Here is a 22,293-nt window from a genome sequence, read left to right as displayed (position 1 = left end):
GGAGAAATCTCACACTAGAGACTTAACAGCATACCTGAAAGCTCTAGAACAAGAAGAAGCACAGTCTCCCAGGAAAAATAGACGCCAGGAAATTATCAAAGTGAGAGCTGAAATCAATAAAATAGAAACAAAGAGAACAATACAAAAAATTAATGAAACAAAGAGTTGGTTCTTTGAGAAAATCAACAAGATAGACAAGCCCTTATCCAAACTAACCAAAAGACAGAGAGAGAGCATCCAAATCAACAAAATCAGAAATGAAAAGGGGGACATAACAACAGACATTGAGGAAATCCAGAGAATCATCAGGTCATACTTCAAAAACCTCTATTCGACAAAACTGGAAAACCTAAAAGAAATGGATAACTTTCTGGATAGGTACCACATACCTAAGTTAAATCAAGACCAGATAAACTATTTAAATAGTCCAATAACCCCTAACGAAATAGAAACAGTCATTAAAAGTCTCCCAACCAAAAAAAGCCCAGGACCAGATGGTTTCAGCGCAGAATTCTACCAGATCTTCAAAGAAGAGTTAATACCAATACTCTCTAAATTGTTCCACACAATAGAAACAGAAGGAACATTACCAAACTCCTTCTACGAGGCTACAATTACCCTAATTCCTAAACCAAACAAGGATACAACAAAGAAAGAGAACTACAGACCGATCTCCCTCATGAACATTGATGCAAAAATACTCAATAAAATACTGGCAAACAGACTCCAAGAACACATCAAAACAATTATCCACCATGATCAAGTAGGATTCATTCCAGGGATGCAAGGGTGGTTCAACATACGAAAGTCCGTCAATATAATACACCATATAAAGAAACTCAAAGAAAAAAACCATATGATCATCTCACTGGATGCAGAAAAGGCATTTGACAAAATCCAACACCCCTTCATGATAAAGGTATTAGAGCGATCAGGAATACAGGGAACATACCTAAACATAATAAAGGCAATTTACAGCAAGCCAACAGCCAACATCAAATTAAATGGAGAGAAACTCAAAGCAATTCCACTAAAATCAGGAACGAGGCAAGGCTGTCCACTCTCCCCATACTTATTCAATATAGTACTTGAAGTTCTAGCCAGAGCAATAAGACAACATAAGGAGATTAAGGGGATACAAATTGGAAAGGAAGAAGTCAAGCTTTCCCTATTTGCAGATGACATGATAGTATACTTGAGCGACCCCAAAGATTCCACCAAGGAACTGATACAGCTTATAAACACCTTCAGCAACATAGCAGGATACAAGATCAACTCAAAAAAATCAGTAGCCCTCCTATATACAATGGACAAAGAAGTGGAGAAGGAAATCAGAGATACATCTCCCTTTACTATAGCCACAAATGGCATAAAATACCTTGGGGTAACACTAACCAAGCAAGTGAAGGACCTATATGACAAGAACTTTAAGTCCCTGAAAAAAGAAATTGAAGAAGATGTCAGAAAATGGAAAGATCTCCCATGCTCATGGATAGGCAGGACTAACATAGTAAAAATGGCAATCTTACCAAAAGCAATCTACAGATTCAATGCAATCCCCATCAAAATACCAACACAATTCTTCACAGACCTGGAAAGAATAATACTCAAATTCATATGGAAAAACAAAAAACCCAGGATAGCCAAAGGAATCCTGTACAATAACACAACTTCTGGAGGCATCACGATCCCTGACTTCAAGCTCTACTATAGAGCTACAGTAATAAAAACAGCTTGGTACTGGCATAGAAACCGACATGTGGACCAATGGAATCGAATTGAAGACCCTGACATTAACCCACACACCTATGAACATATAATTTTTGACAAAGAAGCCAAAAGTGCACAATGGAAAAAAGAAAGCATCTTCAACAAATGGTGCTGGCAAAACTGGATATCAACATGTAGAAGGCTGCAAATAGATCCATATCTATCACCGTGCACAAAACTTAAGTCCAAGTGGATCAAGGACCTCAACATAAATCCAGCTACTCTGAACCTGCTAGAAGAGAAAGTAGGAAGTAGTCTTGAACGCATTGGCATTGGAGACTACTTCCTAAATAGAACACCAGTAGCACAGACTCTGAGAGAAACAATCAATCAATGGGACCTTTTGAAACTGAGAAGCTTTTGTAGAGCAAAGGATACGGTCAACAAGGCAAAGCGACAGCCTACAGAATGGGAAAAGATCTTCACCAACCCCACATCTGACAGAGGACTGATATCCAGAATATATAAGGAACTCAAGAAATTAGACATCAAAATGCCCAACAGTCCAATTAAGAAATGGGCTATAGAACTAAACAGAGAATTCTCAACAGAGGAAACTCAAATGGCCGAAAGACATTTAAGGAATTGCTCAACATCCCTAATCATCAGGGAAATGCAAATCAAAACAACTCTGAGATACCACCTTACGCCTGTCAGAATGGCTAAGATCAAAAACACTGAAGACACCTTATGCTGGAGAGGATGTGGAGCTAGGGGAACTCTCCTCCACTGCTGGTGGGTATGCAAGCTTGTACAACCACTTTGGAAATCAATATGGCGCTTTCTTAGAAAATTGGGAATCAATCTCCCCCAAGATCCAGCTATACCACTCTTGGGCATATACCCAAGAAATGCTCAACCACACCATAAGAGCACTTGTTCAGCTATGTTCATATCAGCATTGTTTGTAATAGCCAGAACATGGAAACAACCCAGATGCCCTTCAACTGAAGAATGGATAAACAAAATGTGGTACATATACACAATGGAATACTACTCAGCAGAAAAAAACAATGGCATCATGAGGTTTGCAGACAAATGGATGGATCTAGAAAAAATCATCCTGAGTGAGGTAACCCAGACTCAGAAAGACAAACATGGTATGTACTCACTCATAGCAGGATACTAGACATGAAACAAGGATGAATTGTCTGCTACTCACATCACCAGGGAGGCTACCCGGAAAACAGGACCCCAAGAAAGACACAGGGATCGCCCAATGACAGAGAAATGGAATGAGATCTACATGAACAGCCTGGACATGAGTGGGGGCAATGAAAGGCGAGGGTCGAGGGAAAGAGAGCTTGGGGGAGCGGGAGATCCCAGCTGGATCAACAACAGAGAGGGAGAACAAGGAATAGGAGACCATGGTAAATGAAGACCACATGAGAACAGGAAGAAGCAAAGTGCTAGAGAGGCCCACAGAAATCCACAAAGATACCCACACAACAGACTGCCGGCAATGGTCGAGAGACAGCCCGAACTGACCTACTCTGGTGATGGGATGGCCAAACACCCTAATTGTTGTGCTAGAAACCTCATCCAACTACTGAGGGATCTGGATGCAGAGATCCATGACTAGGCCCTGGGTGGATCTCTGGGAGTCCAATTAACGAGAATGAGGAGGGTTTATATGAGCGAGAATTGTTGAGACCAAGGTTGGATAAAGCACAGGGACAAATAGCCAAATGAATGGAAACACATGAACTATGAACCAATGGCTGAGGGGTCCACACTGGATCAGGCCCTCCGAATGGGTGAGACAGTTGATTGGCTTGATCTGTTTGGGAGGCATCCAGGCAGTGGGACCAGATCTTGTGCTCATTGCATGAGTTGGCTGTTTGAAACCTGGGGCCTATGCAGGATTGTTTGGCTCGGCCTGGGAGGAGGGGACTAGACCTACCTGGACTGAGTCTACCAGGTTGACCTCAGTCTGTGGGGAAGGCTTTGCCCTGGAGGAGATGGGAATGGGGGGGGGGGGGCGTTGGGGGGAAGGTGAGGGGGACGGGAGGGGGGAGAACAAGGGAATCCGTGACCGATATGTAGAACTGAATTGTATTGCAAAATAAATTAAAATAAATTAAAAAAAAAAAAAAAAAAAACACTGGGCATGTGCCCGTAACCAGAGATCTGGGAGCGTAGAATGAGAAAGGTGGAGTTTAGTGGCCAAACAGCATAGCCAAATTGATGAATTTTGGGTTCAGTGAAAGACCATGTATCAAAAAATAAAGGTGAAATGCAATCAAAGAAATACACTCAACATCAACTTCTGGCTTCCATACACACATGCATTCATACACACTAATAAGTACACACCACACACACACAAAAACACACACACAAACACACACACACACCAACACACACATACACTCACAGCAAATAAAAAGGTCAATGCAGATTTCCTCATATTTCTTTTATACGTTTGGTTCCATGAAAGCACATGTCAAGATGAAATACTCCAAAACCCAATTCCTTGAGTAAAAACTATGGGCAGAGCTCCAACAATGACACATGCTAGACATGGAGCAAGAACAAGAAATATGCTTTCACTATGTTGTTTCTTTCTGAGGTATAACCTACTTAATACTGGTTTAAATACACCTTGAAACATGATATAATCTTGAACTATGAATACTTCTAGGATACATGAATATATAGGAAAGCATTTGAATGGAAAGGGGAATTTAAAAATGATTAAGAGATGGGAAAGACATTCAAGCTTGGTTGAGCATCAATGAGAGTGACCAGGGGAGAGAAAGGCTCACGCCAGATTTCTGAAGTACTAATTGGCAGGCCTAAGTGCTACAACTATGTTTAAACATTGTCCTTGAACAGAAAAATAAAACAATATTTTTGAAGGATTTATCTGGCAGAATAAATATATAGGAAAAGGAAGAAATTAGAGATTAGTTAGATAAAGGCTGTTAACATCTACTAAATAAGTAGAAATGGACATTGGAAGAACCAGAAGTATAAAAATGCATGAAAAAAAGCATGAGAAACAAACTAGCAAGTCATAGCAACCATAGTCACAGAGAGGGCAGGAAAGCTAATGGCTTACTGCTATTTTGATAATGACAGATCATCTCTCACTATATTTATGAATATGTTTTTAAAGATGTTCTTGGAATGAAATTCCTTAATTTCCTCAGAAGCTAGCCCATGTGAGCTTATTTTTCACATTCGATTTTACCTCATCTCTTGGGTTATTTTTTCTTATATACTTTGCTTACATTATTATATAGTATTGACTATGTTTCATAATCATTTACGAGATTCCTGAAAACACATTATGGTTGTTACTGTTCTCTAGTGCCTTTCCAGGATAGAAAACAACATGTTCCACATAAAAAGACTTCCTCCAATATACAAAAGAGTGAAAAATCTCTTCATTCTGTAAGAAGAGGGGCTTGAAGAGAAATTTCTCAATGGTGATTTTTAAAAAAAAATAGGATTACTCATTTAGCCCTGAATTTCTTCAGTTTGACAAAAATGTTGTATTTGAAGACATCCGAAACATTTTAATCACAGAATCTCTCTCTATTAGTTTATTTCATTTACAAACTGTTATTATGGACTATACTATAAGTAGTAGGAACAGATGGATCCTTGTATTTGGTCCTCTAGATCAGAGCTGAGCAAATTCTTCTGGAAAAAGACAGATAATAAATGCTTGAACATTTGAAAACCATAAGGTCCCTGTTTCAACTACTCAACTCTGCCATTGTAACACAAAGTAACCACAGACCACGTGTAAGTGACAGAGTGTAGCCTTTTTCCAATCAAAACATGATTTATTATTTATAAATAAAAACAAAACATGGGCTTTTATTTGGTCCTGTTTGTCCATTCTAACAAGGAAACACTATTTTGAGGGTTTTTTTTTGGTACTATTACTATAGCTGACCCAGTGCTGACACAAGATTAAGTGGTGGCTTTGGTCAAAGTCATACCAGTGAACTTTTCTTCCAAACCTTTGATTGAGGGCATATATTTTCATCTTTTTGCCCTTTCCTCAGTTTACTCACATGAGCATAACTCAAGAAGAAGAGCTGGTTGTTGGTGAATGTGATGCCTGGTAGGAGAGGCTCTTCAACTCCCTGTCTTCTGTCATTTATCCATTTCCTGTAAGCCTAGTGAAGGAAGCAGAACAGGTGACACTCATCAATGACAATTCTTCTCTCTTCATACTCAACACAAAAGCATTAAATACATATCCCTACCATGTGTAAAATGCACTGTGTTGGGTTTTCCTTTATGAAAACAAACACCTGGAAATGCAACCCAGTGCCATTTTGCCTAATAGTAAAACAGGTGCATCTGATAAAGCACTTTATACCTTACGGTGCTACCCAAGCATGGTGGTACATATCTGTCATCCCATCCCATTTGGGAGGCTGTGGCAGGAACATTGCCATGAGCTTGAGGTCAGCCTGGACTACAGAGTGAGACTCTGTCTGGGAAGACAAAAGCAAAACAACAAAGGGGAACCTTATACTCTATGCATAACAAAGCAACTGGGCCACAGTGATCAGATATTAAGTAACTCTTTAAAATGTGTTCTTTCCATTCCAAGGAGAGACAAACAAATTTAACACCATATACAACTGCTTTAGTAATAAACTGGAGTGGGATTAACATAGTACTCTTAAAATTTTATCAACAAGAAAGCATATCATCATTTTTATACTATCACTTAGTAAAATAAAATTTGTTTTAAGTAGAATATAGAAAAGATAACACTTTAGAATCATAACTTGGTCTTTAAATGTATGCAGTTTCAGTTTTATGCAAATCTGTCCATGTTATCGTTATGTTTATTTCTTAACTACACACTGAGAGATGGTGTAAACACTCTTATGGACTTTCACTGGCCCAATGTATGAGAATGAGTAGCCTCCAGAATAAGTTAGAAGTTTGAGGCTTAATGTTAAATGATAAGGAAGGATGGAGAGAAAACTTTACTTCAAGAAAATTCACATGAACTTAGCCCCAAGGAGAGTCCTGTGGCATTCTTTAATATGATTCTGAGTATATTATCGGTAAACTAAATTTTAAATATACAATTCTTAATAACCATTATTATTTAGGATGACTCAATACTCCAAAAGAAAAAGAAAATGCAGCTCTACATATCTATTAGAGTATAACAGAGTCCATGTAGAAACACAAATGTGTTTTAGAAAATCCAAAATGTCATATTCTTCAACACCATGTTGGTACTATACACTGAAGTGCACCCATGCATGCTTCCACAATGCAGTTTTTAAAGCCCAGTAAATGTAATGGTGAGTACCCTAAAAGCTTCTCGTAGACCTCCATTATCAGCAATATTTTCTCCCAGGGTCCTCTTCCCTTTCACCTAAGAGGAAGAAAAATAGAAAGTGTTCCACAGTCAACTGGCATTCAGCAAAAGGCATGTAAATATTATAAGACGCAAACACGTCATATTTTAAGAAGAAAATTACATTTTCAGAAGTAGACATGATGTGCTGTGGGATGGCAAACTAGCCCCAGCAAGGGGCTCCTGAATGGAGACATTTCTATCTCACTGCTCTCTGCTTTACTTTCTCACCCACCTCTTCATTCTCATCAATCGAGCCAGCGCCAGTAAAATGTTAACATTAGTCTCAGTGGCTCTAGTTTAATAGGAAAAATAGAAATGTCAATATCCAGGTGACTTCCTCTGAATAACTCACATAATTTGAGTCTTTTTCTCATTGTCCCTATGTCTCTAAAAATTTGCCATCCACACAGGAACAAAATTTCAGCACCAACCGTTATCATTTTACCTTCAGCTATTCCTATGAAACATTAAAATATAAGTTGTTCTCTTGGGGGAACAAAAAATCAAACAGAAAGGGTACAGACTACAAGGTCAAGGTTTGAAATATGTATGACACCCAGCCAAGCATGGGGAGACATTCTTCTCAACTGTTTCTTAAAACCATAAATGAGCTAGGATAGAAAGTCTAAGTTTATACATCCCACAAGCCAAAGACAACAGAGTCTGTTTCCTTTCTTGCTACAAGGACAGTTCAGTATTTACTATTTAGCTTAAGGGTTCACCAACCCCTGTATAGTAGGCAGAATATTGGCTTCTTAAAGACATCTACATCAAAATCCCCAGGCATTTAGGAATAAGTTACCCTACAATGACAAAACTGACTTTTAAGATGTAATTAAGTCAAGGATATTGAAAGAGAGAGAGAAAGAGAGGGAGGCTGATTTACTGACTTATCCTGGTTTGTCCAGATAAGCTCAATGTAATTATAAAAGGAAAAGGAAGACAAGAGAGTGCCAGAGTGGTACACTGGACATTGTTGGCTTTGAAGGAGGAAGGGGTCATGAGCCAAGAAATGTAAGATAGCCTCAAAAACTTTGAAACTGCAGAAGACAGACTCTTCCCCAGTACCTTCTACAAAGGAAGACATCCATGCTGACACTTTCTTTTAGGCCACTGAGACTTGTGTCACACTTCTGATCTACAGAATCTTATGAGAATAAATCTGTATTGCTTTAAGCAACTAAGTTCATAGTAATTTGCTCCATCAGCAACAGGAAATTAATATACAACTCCCAGGCCATGGACCCTACCAATGACTTCCTTTTTAAGTTAGCGCAACTACTGATGTATCAGGTGATACTAACAAATAAAAATACATCTTAAGGAAACAAGATTCAATGTTATCACCAAGAACCCCCACCATCCGTTGCTTTAGTCTCCCAAAGTTGCCATTCTGACTGTCTACAATCTTTTTCTACATTCCAATGAGGTGAGGACCATTGTCAATACCTTTGTTTAACAAACAAGCATCTGAACCTCAAAGCAGTTCATGGATTTATTTTTTTTTTTAGTTTTTGAAACTAAAATATAATACATCATAAGCCTTTCCTAGTTCTAGCCCTTCCCATGCACACACTCCCCCCCCTTTTGCTTTCTCTCAAATTCATGGACTCTGTTTCTCTAATTGCTATTATAACCTGCTCAGTTCATACAAAGTTACTTGTATAAATAAAATTTTCAGGGCCATCCAGTGGTTCCCCTTCTCTACCAAGACTCTGCAGCCATTTCTTCCAGTGACTGACTAATGTGCTAGTAGAGCTGCCCAACCCCTTGCCCCTGAGCTGAATAACTTCTGGGATGCTATTCATTCTCCAGAACCCTATTTAGTATCAAGAGTAAAGCTCAGCTTCCCTCAGAGCCAATGGCAGGTTTCTCATAAAATGACTTTCTCAATGACTCACTCACCTAAGGAAACCCTTCTTGGGTTTTGCTTATAATGAAGTTGTTCTAAGACAGAATAATTAAGAAAAAATGCTCACATTCGTCAGGTACTCAAGCCCAAGTAGATCTCTTTTTCTGGAGCTTACGTTGTAGGCACATGCCTCAATTTTTCTTACATATGTTTATATACACTCATGCTTGAATCCCTCTTCTTATTTTTTGCTCTAAACTTTACATCTAAATTATAGCTTCTGGAGTAGCCCATCCCTCTTGACTCCTCACACTCTGAGCCATCACAGTAGAGCACATGAGACCAGGTCTGACCTCTCCAGGCACACTAGCTGCTAACATTCTGCATCTGTGGTGACCCAACTGAGTTTTTCCCTTGTCACTGCAAAGAACAATTCAGGCACAGAGGGACTGACTCTTACAAATAAAATCTGGAAAATAAAGCCTGACCACTTATGTCCACAAAGGAAACACACACACACACACACACACACACACACACACACACACACACACACACACACACACACACACAGCCCTTCTATGGGAATGAGACTGAAGCTGTTATCTGATGGTAGAATGAATTTATACTGAGACAGATATGCTCTTATGATCATTGTCCTAGTGGCAAAGATACATGTTTTCAAAATTACATCTCAGTATCTGACACTTTGGGCAAACAAAATAGATGCTGAAGAACAAAACTAAATATATGTATTTGAATATATTCATATATATGAGTAAACAAAATAAGAGAATGAGAGTATGCTATGGACACATGTGAGTATGACTCTGGAGTCATACAGTTCTAAACTCTAACCTAGACTCTACAGCAAGTGAACTCTCATATTAAACTTCACAGAAAAATAAATTTCACATTCATGAAGATTGAAATGTAAAATATCAGAACAATTAAAAAAAAACTTTCCTGGGAAAAATGAAGAGGCTCCTGTGATGGTTTGAATGTGCTCATATTTGAACACTTGGACCCAGCTGATGGAACTGTTTGGGAGGGATTAGGAGGTGTGACCTTGTTGTAGGAGGTATATCACTGGGGGATGGGCTTTGGAGTTTCAAAAGCCTGTTCAGTTAGTTTGAATCACTCTCTCTCACTCTCTTGCTCTCTTGCCCCCTTGCTCTCTCACTTTCTCCTCTCTCTGTCTTGTGGCTGTTGTCTCAACATGTAAGCTCTCAACTACTCCTCTAACACCAACCCTATCTACCTGCTGCCATGCTCCCCACCATGATAGTCATGAGCTCTAATACTCTGAAACTGGAAGGCCCAAATTAAATGCTTTCTTTTGCCTTGGTTGTAGTCTCTTACCATAGCAAGAGACAAAGGTAGCAAAGACAGTTTCCTTCCTCTCTAATCTGAGTAGAGGAGACATATTCATGGGCCAAAACAGAAAGACAAAAGGGGAATTGAAGAGACATATGGTATCCTGGAATTTTAAAAATGTTTGGATTTTATGTGTCAAAGATACCACAGGAAAAAATCTTAAAGGATAAGTAATACACTTGAGGGAGATACATATAATGTGAATAACAGAAGTTTAGCATCCCTGCTATTTTAAAAGGCTTTTATAAATTAACAAGAAAAGTAAAGTTCCATAGATATATATTCTTTAATCTATCCCTTTCAGAAATGTGAAATTTTATTCTGGTGACAATAGGAATGTGTCCTACAGGGAAAAAAATAATATATACTTAATAAGGTATTTATTGCATCGGCATTTCTAACTTAAAATTGTACCCCTGGGTAAGAGATTAGTTGACTAGGCTATGGTATATTCACACCAGGAATTCTTAGGCCATCACCGAAATCAATTAACTAAAGCCGTGTGTGTGTCTATCTTTACCTGAACGCAGGAGAAAAGTGTATCAGGGTTCCTAATGCTGACCTTAGGCAGGGAAGATAAGAGAGAAAAGGAAAAGTGATGAAGACAAAGGCAAAAAGGAAAGGAACAAAATCTCACGTCTTCAAAGCACGTATCCAATTGTATTTTGTCTTCATGGAGGAAAACTATATACATTCATATGACACAAATATTTCAAAAGTACATTTCTTTTGTTCAAACATTTTTTTTTTTTTTTTGGTTTTTCGAAACAGGGTTTCTCTGTGTAGCTTTGCGCCTTTCCTGGATCTCCCTTTGTAGACCAGGCTGGCCTCAAACTCACAAAGATCCACCTGCCTCTGCCTCCCGAGTGCTGGGATTAAAGGCATGTGCCACCACCACCCGGCTTGTTCAAACTTCTTTAACTAAAAATTTGAATTAATTCTCAGACCTTTTGGTTCAAAATAATGCGATGTTATCTCTGTTAATCCAACCTAACAATGGTGGATTTTTTTCACAATATGAAATGTATGAGATTTTTAAGAATGTTAATGTTTATCTGTGCTAGGGGATTTGTGATGTCACTAATGTGTAGGCCTGTGAGTCTCCAAATTCAAGTCTGCTAGAACTACCTGAAGGCATATGACAGATTCCCAGTGTACCAGACTCCACCCCTAGAGATTCAGTAGGTCTGGGCAGGAGTCAAGAATTTGCATTTCTAACAAGTTCCCAGGGAATGCAGATGTTGTGAATCCCAGAAGCATGCTTGAAGAACCAATGGTCTAAAGCAAGCTAATGTCCAAATGAGGAGAAATGGCCCACAAGGTGCCCCCCACCACCGCCAACCGCAGCTGTACTCACATTTAAGCCAGCTTTCTTCCAGTAATAGCTGCTGTACTGGTTAATCATGCACTTTGTTTTTTCCTTAAACTTTTCTTCTGAGTCCGCAGACCACCAAGGATCAAGGTTTCCATTTTTGTCGTATTTTCTACCTAGCGGAAAGGAAAGTTACAAGAATTCTGTATTACTTTACAGAAGCTGAAATCGCCATCTTTCCTTTCTTTCACCTGAACATACTTTCCAAAGCAGTCCTGACAGCACTGGATGCTGTCTCTGAGATCAGCTCCCATGTCACCTCCAGTGTCGGGGATTAATTGTAGAAAGCAGGGAAGAGAGGCAAAGAATTGAGGGAGTTCTTTCCTTGAAATGAACAAAGGGCATTTTCAAAATGAGATTCATCAATTTAACGTGTGTACCAGTCTCATCCAATCCTGAATTCCTTGTTTTCATCTCCTCTGACCTGAAACATTCTCTGGCAAGCAAAATTAGTTTCCTTCATTCAAAAATCAGAGGGAACTGGAGTAGCACTACCAGTGAAATTCCAAATAATCCATAGGAACAGCCAGTGAGTCATCCAAACCATAGGACCACAGAACCTGACTCAGCCCTATAGCAACCTGCTTCCTCTAAGTTGCCAGGAGCGAAGAGACACATAAACCCTCTGCTATGAATCATTTCACAGTCATCAGTGTGGATAGAAGACCCATCTGTCCTGCTTGGATGAGGAATGTTGCTCTAAAAAGAGAACTTGGAACTGGAATGGAAATCTCCAGAATGTAACTGGGGGAGGGGAAAGTTTAGCTTTTCTTGCTGCATGGTCTCTCATTCTTCATCTTCTCTATACCCTTCAAAACAACAATTTGGGTGTAACTATTCTATTTTCAAGGTTATTACTAGAATCAAAGGCATGGTTTTAATTTAATTACACAGAAAGCCCCCTACACAAGAGTCTCCAAAGAAAGAACTTGTAAGAAAGGGCTTACATGGGAAGCCCCTTCGCAAAAGCATTCACTGGATCAACCCAAAGCTCTCCAGCAAGGTTGCTTGCTACTAACACTACCCCCAGGAATGGAGTCACTGTCCTATACCCACTAACACATCAGTCATCAATTACTGGTCATATACTCATTTGTGCAATACACTGTGTTACATATTGATTGTTGACAGGATGAAATTGCCACATTAGATTCTATCCTGTGGGAGGGACCTCAGAAGAAAGGCCCAGAACCAATGAGCACCACATGCCTTTGTTTCTTAGTTAAGAATCTTCTCTTAGGTAAACTAAATACCCAATGGCAAAAAGGATGTACATTTTAACAGGTAGTGGGAGACCAGAGGAGCAGGAGATGAAGAGACAGGAAGGCAGGCGTTAAGGAAGGGTTGGTGAGATGTAAGAAGAAAATGAAGTCTTCTTATCCCAGAATAGTCATCCAGGAAAGGATGTTGGGGACAATACAGGAACTACAGAAAGAGGTTCCTGTCTATATACTACTGCATGGGGCCTGCTAGGTTCTTAAGGCTGTCTACAAATTGTGTTGGTCTGGATACTATTTCAGAGAAAAAGAGGGAGGAAGGAAAGGAGGGAGGGAGGAAGGGGGAGAGAGAGAGAGAGAGAGATTGTCCAACAATACTCTGTAAGTAAAAATAATAATAATAATAATAATAATAATAATAATAATAATTTAAAATAAGAACTTTTGGCCCAGTAAGATGGCTCAGTGGGTAAAGTCACTTACCACCAAGCCTGGTAACTTGATTTCAATACTCTGGACACACATGGGAAAGAGAGAATCAATTCTGCAACACACACACACACACACACACACACACACAGAAATAAATGTCATAAACTGAAAAATGATGACTCTCAAAGGAGAAAGTTTTAGTTGTTTGTTATTATCTTGCCTTTCCCTTTTGCTTAAATACCATCAGGATACAGAGCATATTTGTATGTTATTAATTTTGAATATATGCCAATAGAAAGAAAAATAGAAAAGAAGCACTTGAAATTATACAAAGCAATCAGGCAGCCGAGTTCCCCAGGCTAACTTCTTAATTAAGCAGCACATACAATCATCTCAGGGGCAGAGCTCACACCTCCAGGGAAAACAACCTAAGATGGTAAGGAGGAAAACAGCAGTGAACAGGGAAAGCTACAGTGCAATTCCTGCAGCCACTGCAGCAGCTCCAGAAATCCTGTTCCAAATGCAAAGGTGATTTCACGGAAACTACAGTCTTTCTTTTTTCATTTTACCCTGATCACCAACTGAAAGAGTTATTTATTGCAAGTAATCACAGCAAAACATGAGAAAAGTTTTCAATCAGCAATCATATTGCTTGGGACAATCTTCAGTCTATGATGATGCCACTATGAGAAGATAATAACAATTAACACCATCCCATCAACATTATTATAAAAGAAGCAGCTTGTAAAATGAACTAGTACTTACCATTATTATCAAATCCATGTGTAAATTCATGTCCAACAATTACTCCTATAGCACCATAACTCAAGGATCTATGTCATAAATAGACAATTTGAAAAAAATTACAGGCATGAATCTGAGAGCATGACCCTTTAATTTTTTAGTGAAAAGCCAAGATAATAAACTATTTTCTAGTAACAGTAGTAATAAAAGGATCAAATAATCTTACCCATAAAAGTATAAAACAATTTCTCTAAACATCCCCCTCTAATCAAAACAAAGCAGTATAAATTCTAACATTGTCACTATGACCTTGTGTGAGCCTTAGTGTCCCACTCTGTGAAATGAGGGATTTGAAAGACAAAATTTCTGAAGTCCTTTCCAGCCTTAACACATCTGTGGCCCTATATCTGTAGCAGTGATAGTTTGTGTTTATGAACACCTAAAACAGAGCTTGAAACAATAAATATACTATTTTTATCTGAAAATGTGCTGCAATCATAGAAGTCAAATTGCTTTCTAATGTAGTCATAAAAAAAAGGAATAGAGCAGAGATTAAAAGGAACCATTGTGTTTGGAAGTTAGTCACGTTCCTCTGTTTCTGTGGCAGACAAGCTGACAGCTGAATAGCAAAGACTGTGAAGCCTTAATCAGATTTGGGGAAAGTGTTATATTATTTTTCTTCACTTCTGAAGAAGCAAGAGGTAGATTATCTGTAAGGGTGGCCACCAACAACTCCACCTACCCTTAAATATAAATGTTCCCTTTCCTCCAACCAAGATGTGATCTGTTTCCTTGCCCTTGTGTCTGGACTGGCCTCAAGACTTGTGACCAACAGAATATAGTGTAAGGGTTGAGAGAGGCTCCAGGAACTAGACCTTAAGACACCTTGCAGTTTCCACCTTCAGCCTTTCCACAAGTTAGCAATAACGTAAAGAATTTGACTGCCTGGTTGAAGGGAAAGAGGCCTGGTAAAGCAATGGAGAAGCGTAAGGGACTCTGAAGAGCAGCAGGGGAGGGAAGGCATTCTAAAGAGTCCAGCCCAGTGGAACAGTCCCAGACCAAATCATAGAATTTTGAGCCAGTAAATGGCTATTGCTTGGTGCTTTATTATACAGCATAGATAACTGGAGCGATGCACAAACACAAAAGTTGAGGAAATCAATGAGCTTTCCAAATGCATGTGTCTAGGAATTTCTCTCCAGCACAATCTCCATGAAGACCAAGCCCTCCCCTTATTCATTTACCACTAAATTCTCTGTTCCTAGTACAATAATGAGAAAATAAACAGCAATTTAATTCATGATTAATTAGCCTTTCCATGACATGTAAGGGATATGTTTTATATGGAAATTATTTAAGTCAGTTAACCTATAGGTAAAAATTATAGACAATTTAAACTCTTTATTGTAAGATTTGTAATTATGCCAAAAATATTTCACAGTTGGTTCCTGACATACAACATCAAAGTCATCCAGCAATCAGACAGGACCAAAGCTGGAAAGAACAGGATTTTTCGAAGCAACATGTTATTACAGGACGTAATGATCCTTAACATGCTAATTGTTTATCTCAACTGTACCCAAGGAAGTGCTGGAAGATTTAATTTTTCCCCTTGGTGGCAATTCTTTCCTTTGTTATTTCTTTCCTGCAAGGTAATTTGCATTTGAAAAAAATGTTTCCTACGGTTTTTCCATCATTGCAAACCTTCATTAAAGAAGTAAGAGTAAAATGGCGCATTTCAATCATAGAGCTATCATAGCCTATGTAGAACAAAGTTGTAATTTCACACGGTGCTAATTTTTACAGTAGTAGCTAGCACTGTGTGACCTGCCACATTTCGATTTCCCAGATTTCTTAGTCTTCCACACCCCTCTATGACTATTGACTGGATAAATTTAAGAGATGGAGAATGGAAACATATAGAAAGTACTCTGCAATAAATAGTCCTTAAGAAGGACTGCCCCAAAAAGTTTATTTGCAAGGATAACAGGGAATTCAAAAAATGATTGAATCATTGTAAGTCTCAATTCTCAGTTACAGAAACATAATCCCTTAGACAAGAGAAAAGAAAAAGTAATTTTGTATGGCTAAACCTTATGATGATAGTGTTTTATAATATTACATAGATGCCTTCTATTTTTTTATTTAACTTAAAAGTTTTTTTCCATTTTCACATACCAATCACAGTTCCCCCTCCCTGCCCTCCTGCTCACTCCCCACCTTCCCCTCACCCTACCCCCCTCATCCACTCCTCAGAGAGAGTAAGGCCTCCCATGGGGAATGAACAAAGTCTGGCATATCAAATTGAGGCAGGGCCAAGCCCCTCCCCCCTGCATCAAGGCTGAGCAAGGCATCCCTCCATAGCAAGTAGGCTCCAAAAAGTCAGTTCATGCACTAGGGATAAATCCTAGTCCCACTGCCAGGGGCCCCACAAACAGACCTAACCACACAATTGTCACCCACGTTCAGAGGGCCTAGTTCAGTCCCATGCAGGTTCCCCAGCAGGCTCCCCAACTGTCAGTCCAGAGTCAGTGAGCTCCCACTAGCTCGGGGTCAGCTATCTCGGTGAACCCATCATGATCTTGACCCTTTGTTCATATAATCCCTCCTCCCTCTCTTCGATTGGACTCCAGGAGCTCCACCCAGTGCTTAGCTGTGGATCTCTGCATCTGCTTCCATCAGTCACTGGATGAAGGCTCTATGATGACAATTAGGGTAGTCATCGATCTGATTACAGGAGAAGGCCAGTTCAGGGACCGTCTCCACTCATAAGTGGATATTAGATGTAAAGCAAAGAAAACCAGGCTACAATCCACAACCCCAGAGAAGCTAGGTAACAAGGAGGACCCTAAGAGGGACACACATGGATCCTCCTAGGAAGGGGAAATCGATATGATCTCATGAGTAAACAGGGAGCATGGTGGGGAGGGGAAGGAGATTAGGGGAAGTGACAAAAGAACATGAAGGAAAGGGACAGGGATGGTTAAGCTGGGGGAGGGAGAACAAGGAAAGAGATATCTTGATAAAGGGAGCCATTGTGAGGTTAGGGAGAAACCTGGTGCTAGGGAAATTCCCAGGAAACCACAAGGACAATCCCAGCTAAGTCTTCTATTTTTTAAATGGAAATTGTTTAAATTAGCATACTATAAAAAAATCAACTCATGTGCCTCTTAGAATACAACTGGCAGAAATTGGAAGACTCCCTGCCTTAAAAATAGAGCCCTCTGGCCAGGCAGATGTGACACACATCTTTATTCCCAGCACTTGGGAGGCAGAGGCAGATGGATCTCTGAGTTCAAGGCCACCCCGGTCTACAAAATGAGTTCCAGGACAGCCAGGGCTACACAGAGAAACCCTGTCTCAAAAAGCAAACATACAAAAAAAAAATAGAGTGCTCCAGAAGGAGAAGGTAACAGTGTTACTTGACTACCTGCTCAGTTTCTCTTATTATCTGAGGGCTTTAACACATGCATGAAATTTGCTGTCAATTATAAACAATCTGGACTCACCATGACCTCAGGCTGTTATCAAGTATGGGCTACCCTACTCCTGCATCTGAAAATCATAAAAAGGCTCTGAGATGAAAGGAGTTGTAAAACCCTGTTCAATTTTCCTAACAGCTACTTGGGAGTCAGAGAGAATAAGATAAAAAGTTAGCCGGGCGGTGGTGGTGCACGCCTTTAATCCCAGCACTCGGGAGGCAGAGCCAGGCGGATCTCTGTGAGTTCGAGGCCAGCCTGGGCTACCAAGTGAGTTCCAGGAGAGGCGCAAAGCTACACAGAGAAACCCTGTCTTGAAAAACCAAAAAAAAAAAAAAAAAGTTAGAGGCTGGCCTGAACAACTTAGTAACATTGTATCTCCAAAACATTTTTAAGGTGGGGCATAGGAACACACACCTAGAATCCTGGCACTGCGTTTGAGAGACTGATAGGAGTGTGAGACCAGCCTGGGCTACATGTCAAGCCTGTTTTAAAAAAAAACCCAAACCAACCAACCAAACAGTAAAACATTCAAAAAGACATCTGCTTGCATCTTTCCAATGATTAGGAGCTCGCTTCTCTAATGTGATCTATTACCTCTTAGGGTAGTTCCAAACAAAAGGTTTCTTCTACATGCTTATCGAAAGTTTCTTAACTGTGCTTTCAACCTATTGGTCCAGTACAGTCACTAGCTGAACACTTGCTGACTGCCCTAAACACAGAAAAGCATTTGGCCACTTAATTTTCCTTCCAAAAGACAAAACACATAATGTCTGTAATCCTGTCATTTAAGAGGAAAGGCAAGATGATCACAAGCTCAAGACCAGCCTTACTTACATAGAAACTGCTAGACCGGCAACTTTGAGGCCTCAAAAAAGAAAAAAAAAACCTGCAAACTCCAACCACAAATATTGCCAAGTTCTGTCAAGCTCTATTTTTTTAACTATTTATTTTATTTTATTTGTACATTGCCAAGTTCTGTCAAGTTCTTTTTTTTAAACTATTTATTTTATCTGTATGAGTTTTTTTTTTTCCTGCATGCATGTCTGTGTACTGCGTCTGTACCTGGTACCCACAAGGGTCATTGTAAGCCACCATGTGGATGCTGAGAATTGAACCCAGATCCTCTGGAAGAGCAACCAGTGTACTTAACAGCTAAGCCATGTTGTGAGCTCTCTTCTATGTTCTTATTTTTCAGTCATGAACTAGAGAACAGTATTTCCCCAAAACATAGAAAGCAGAGTCATCAAGCCTTGGGGTTAAACATATCCAAATAAATTTCTTAGAGAACTTGAGAAATGAAGATAATGGGAGGGAAGAGAAGATGACAGTTTCATGGAACACTTGGGGATCGTGCTGTATAAGGTCATTTACATTCCGGCTTCTTGCCTTTGGAAATGATTTGGCCTGTTTCTGGCCTCACAACTAGATCCAACACTCACAGGAAGGCTACAATGAGCAGCCTGAGCAAAAAGATACCTATTCCTTTAGCTCTAGTAGCTATCCATCAATTAAGAGAAAATAGACGAGAAGCCAGCTCACTGAACTGTAATTTCTACCATTTCTATATTCCCAGTGCAAAGTAGGCAAATTATGCTTAACAGGTATTCACTGAAGTGATATATTAATAGAAAGTGGGTGGCTCACTCAAGTATCAACTATGGCTCAAACTGAGGTAGTACTAGCAGACAGTAACAAGAATTCTTAAGTTTCTGATTCATACGTTTTTATAAAAATCCCCTGCCCATGGACCAAATAAACAAATTATTGAATCAATGACTTCCAAACATAACCAGACTATTTCCAAGTGTGCAGTTATAGTTACATAACAATAGAAAACTCAGTTAAAATATCTATGATAAACAGAATCAAAGAATGCCAGGATTTTTTTCAGTTTGAAGAGACCTTAGAGAATTACTTAAACTTTTAATTTTTCTGAACTTAGTGTATACATTTCTAATCCTAATCATGGGGAAAAAAAAACAGAATCCAAATACCCAAATAGTGAAGAAAGCTATTCAGTTAAGGATCAGGGGTTACTAATGGATTTGATCAGATATAAACCTAGTATTTTGTATTTTCACTGACAATAGTGTTTCCCTGCAGTCGACTCTATTGATGCCTGCTATGTTCCCTCAGCATACAGCATGTCTCAGTGCACTGATCTCAAGTGCCAACTTAAAACTAGTTGCCTAAGGAGTTTCTCTAGCCACCAGAAATTCCTTCACATAGGGTGGGCACTGCCAGGGAATCCTCACGATTGCACCTCTAAACCACTGATGGAATGTGACCTTGAGGACAAATAACCCATCCCCCTTATCTTGAAGCATGTTCTGTAGTTCCCCAGCAAGACTGATTTCCAGTTGCCCATTATGGTGTGTTAGCTTTGTAACACATATGTGGCAAGCAGAATAATGACTTCCCCAAAGTGCCCTCATGCTAATTCCTGGAACCTGTGAATGTGTTATGTTACATGACAAAGAGGAATTAAGGCTGCTAACCAGATGACCTTAAAACCTGGAATTATCTGGGTGGGTCCAAAGTAACCACAAGTGTCTTTAAGAATAGAAGAGGCAAAAAATGATGTCAAAGGAGATTCCATTTTGACATTTTTAAGATGAGGAAAGAAGGCCATGGACAAAGGAATGTAGGCCCCCTCTAAAAGTCAGAAAGATAAGGAAATAATTTATTCCCTAAAACTTCCAAAAAAAGAATGCATCTTGAATTTAGCCTAGTGACAACTAGGTTGGATTACACAATGACAGTTTCTATGCTTGTATAGTTATAGTGGTAATTCACTTTTCCAGCCATAGAAGTCTCAGAGGACACAACATATTATTTTCTTTCTCTCTCAGTTTCACCTCCCCATCTTCTGCTAGGGTTTCCTGGCACCACATTCCAAAAGAACTACTTATACCTTTGCGACAGGGGCAGCTTCTGAGGAAGCCCAATCAAAGCACAACCATTATATTTCTCTGATTTTTATATGTATAAAATATTATGTCATTTAGCTGAGAGTTCTACATCCTCATAATCATATGAAAGTTCTCATATATCAAAATGTAAATACAAGTGACTCAAATCCTAAAATCAAGACTAAACTTTCCATGCCACAGCCGCATAAAGGCATATAAGAAAGTAATAGTATTGTTGACACTGAATGTTATGAGAAACTCCACTATATAGAGAAAGTATGAATGACAGGCATCTACAATCTGTTTGTAAACAACTCTTCCTAAGTCCAGACCTGTCCATTTTGACCTATGGTACAGCTATGCTGGTTATATTTCTAACGACACATTTAATTACCTCACTTCTTCAAAAACTTCAGTATTTTCTCTTCTAAATTCCTCACTAGACATCCAGAGCCCTCCAATATCAAACTACAATCTTTTCTACATGACTTCTCTTTGTATACTTCTTGACCACCCAAGTTAGCCTCTGTCATTCTATAATGCACCTTTCTTCCCTTTCTTCAGTTTCTTCACCCAGAAAGGTTTTAGCCCATTTCCTTCTATCCCAATTATCTTTCAAGGGATTAAATGCATGAAAAATAAAATCCTGTGCAGAAAATTGACTTTCCCATCTAGTCAAATACTCTAGTAACAAGGATCAGAAAACAAATACCGAATAAAAACTAATATAATAAGACCTCCAATGTTTTCTTTCTGCTGATAACCACTGACTTGGAATTGACTGTTTAAGAGACTGCCATGAGTCTCAGAAAAACTTTCAACTTTAAGGGATGTAGAACTCTCAGCTACCTCTTCAGCACCATGTCTGCCTGAATGTCACTATGCTTCCCGCCATGACACTAATGGACTGAATCTCTGAACTGCAAGCCAGCCTCAATTAAATGGTTTCCTTTCTAAGAATTGCCATGTCATGATTTCTATTCACAGCACTTGGAACTTTAAGACAGACTATATATTCTGTCATTGGCCAAAGTGACAAGTTCTTCTTTGCTAACTTGTCAAGGACTGGTTTCTTTTCTAATTTACTCACCGAGGGTATTCTGTTCCCCAAAAGAAAGGCTTCTGCAGCTCACCAGCTGGAAATCCTGAGAGAATGGCAAGCAAACAAAAAAATGTTAAGGATATGGGGAAGATGATTCAATATCCAGACTCTGGTTCCAGCTACAGCCCAAAGCCCATCCAAACTGTATTCCTTGTGGATCCATCGTACATCCAAGAGATCTATTTAAAGGTGATATATATTAATTCACCTGAGTTTGAAATACTTATTTCAAACATGGAATCATTTCAAGGATAATTTATACAGATATGCTGTTGGTAAAGTCCAGCCTACTGTGAAATGGGCCCCTTCATATACAGCACACCCACAGGCTGCAGGATAGCCAACAGGTTCCCGGATATTCATAGGTTTCAGCCTCCTAGTTACCCACTATTGCAGCCACACATGCCAGACATGAAGAAAGGTAACACATTAGATGTGATAGTCTACTGTCATTGCCTCGCACGTCTTTGTAATTGAATCTTTGAACTTGTGTTTTATCTGTGGGTTCAAAGGAGGTCATGAAGCATGTGTATGAAAAGAGTAGATGCACATGATGTGCACATCAGCTGTTCCTAGGTACCCTTTGCACACCAGTATTTATCCTACCCAAGGAGTACAGGATTTCCATTGTTTCACACATGGGGAGTCTAGCAAGATACAGCATAGTTTCATGTTATTCTGAA

At 39.3% G+C, this 22,293-nt stretch overlaps 1 protein-coding gene across 1 annotated transcript in view; it reads right to left on the bottom strand.

Moving 5' to 3' along the window:
- Positions 1-22,293, bottom strand: part of Phex (phosphate regulating endopeptidase X-linked) — a 207,148-nt gene that overhangs the window by 9,517 nt on the left and 175,338 nt on the right. The window contains exons 17-21 of the mRNA XM_052730304.1: positions 21,599-21,653; positions 14,136-14,203; positions 11,707-11,837; positions 7,070-7,135; positions 5,802-5,906 (exon numbers count right to left, since the gene is read on the bottom strand). Coding sequence (XP_052586264.1) covers positions 5,802-5,906; positions 7,070-7,135; positions 11,707-11,837; positions 14,136-14,203; positions 21,599-21,653 — 425 coding nt within the window. The remainder of the gene's footprint in view (positions 1-5,801; positions 5,907-7,069; positions 7,136-11,706; positions 11,838-14,135; positions 14,204-21,598; positions 21,654-22,293) is intronic.

The sequence above is a fragment of the Peromyscus californicus genome, unplaced genomic scaffold (assembly GCF_007827085.1).
Source record: "Peromyscus californicus insignis strain IS unplaced genomic scaffold, ASM782708v3 Scaffold_10__1_contigs__length_136768540, whole genome shotgun sequence".
NCBI lineage: Eukaryota > Metazoa > Chordata > Mammalia > Rodentia > Cricetidae > Peromyscus > Peromyscus californicus.
This window is presented reverse-complemented; position numbering and strand designations above follow the sequence as displayed.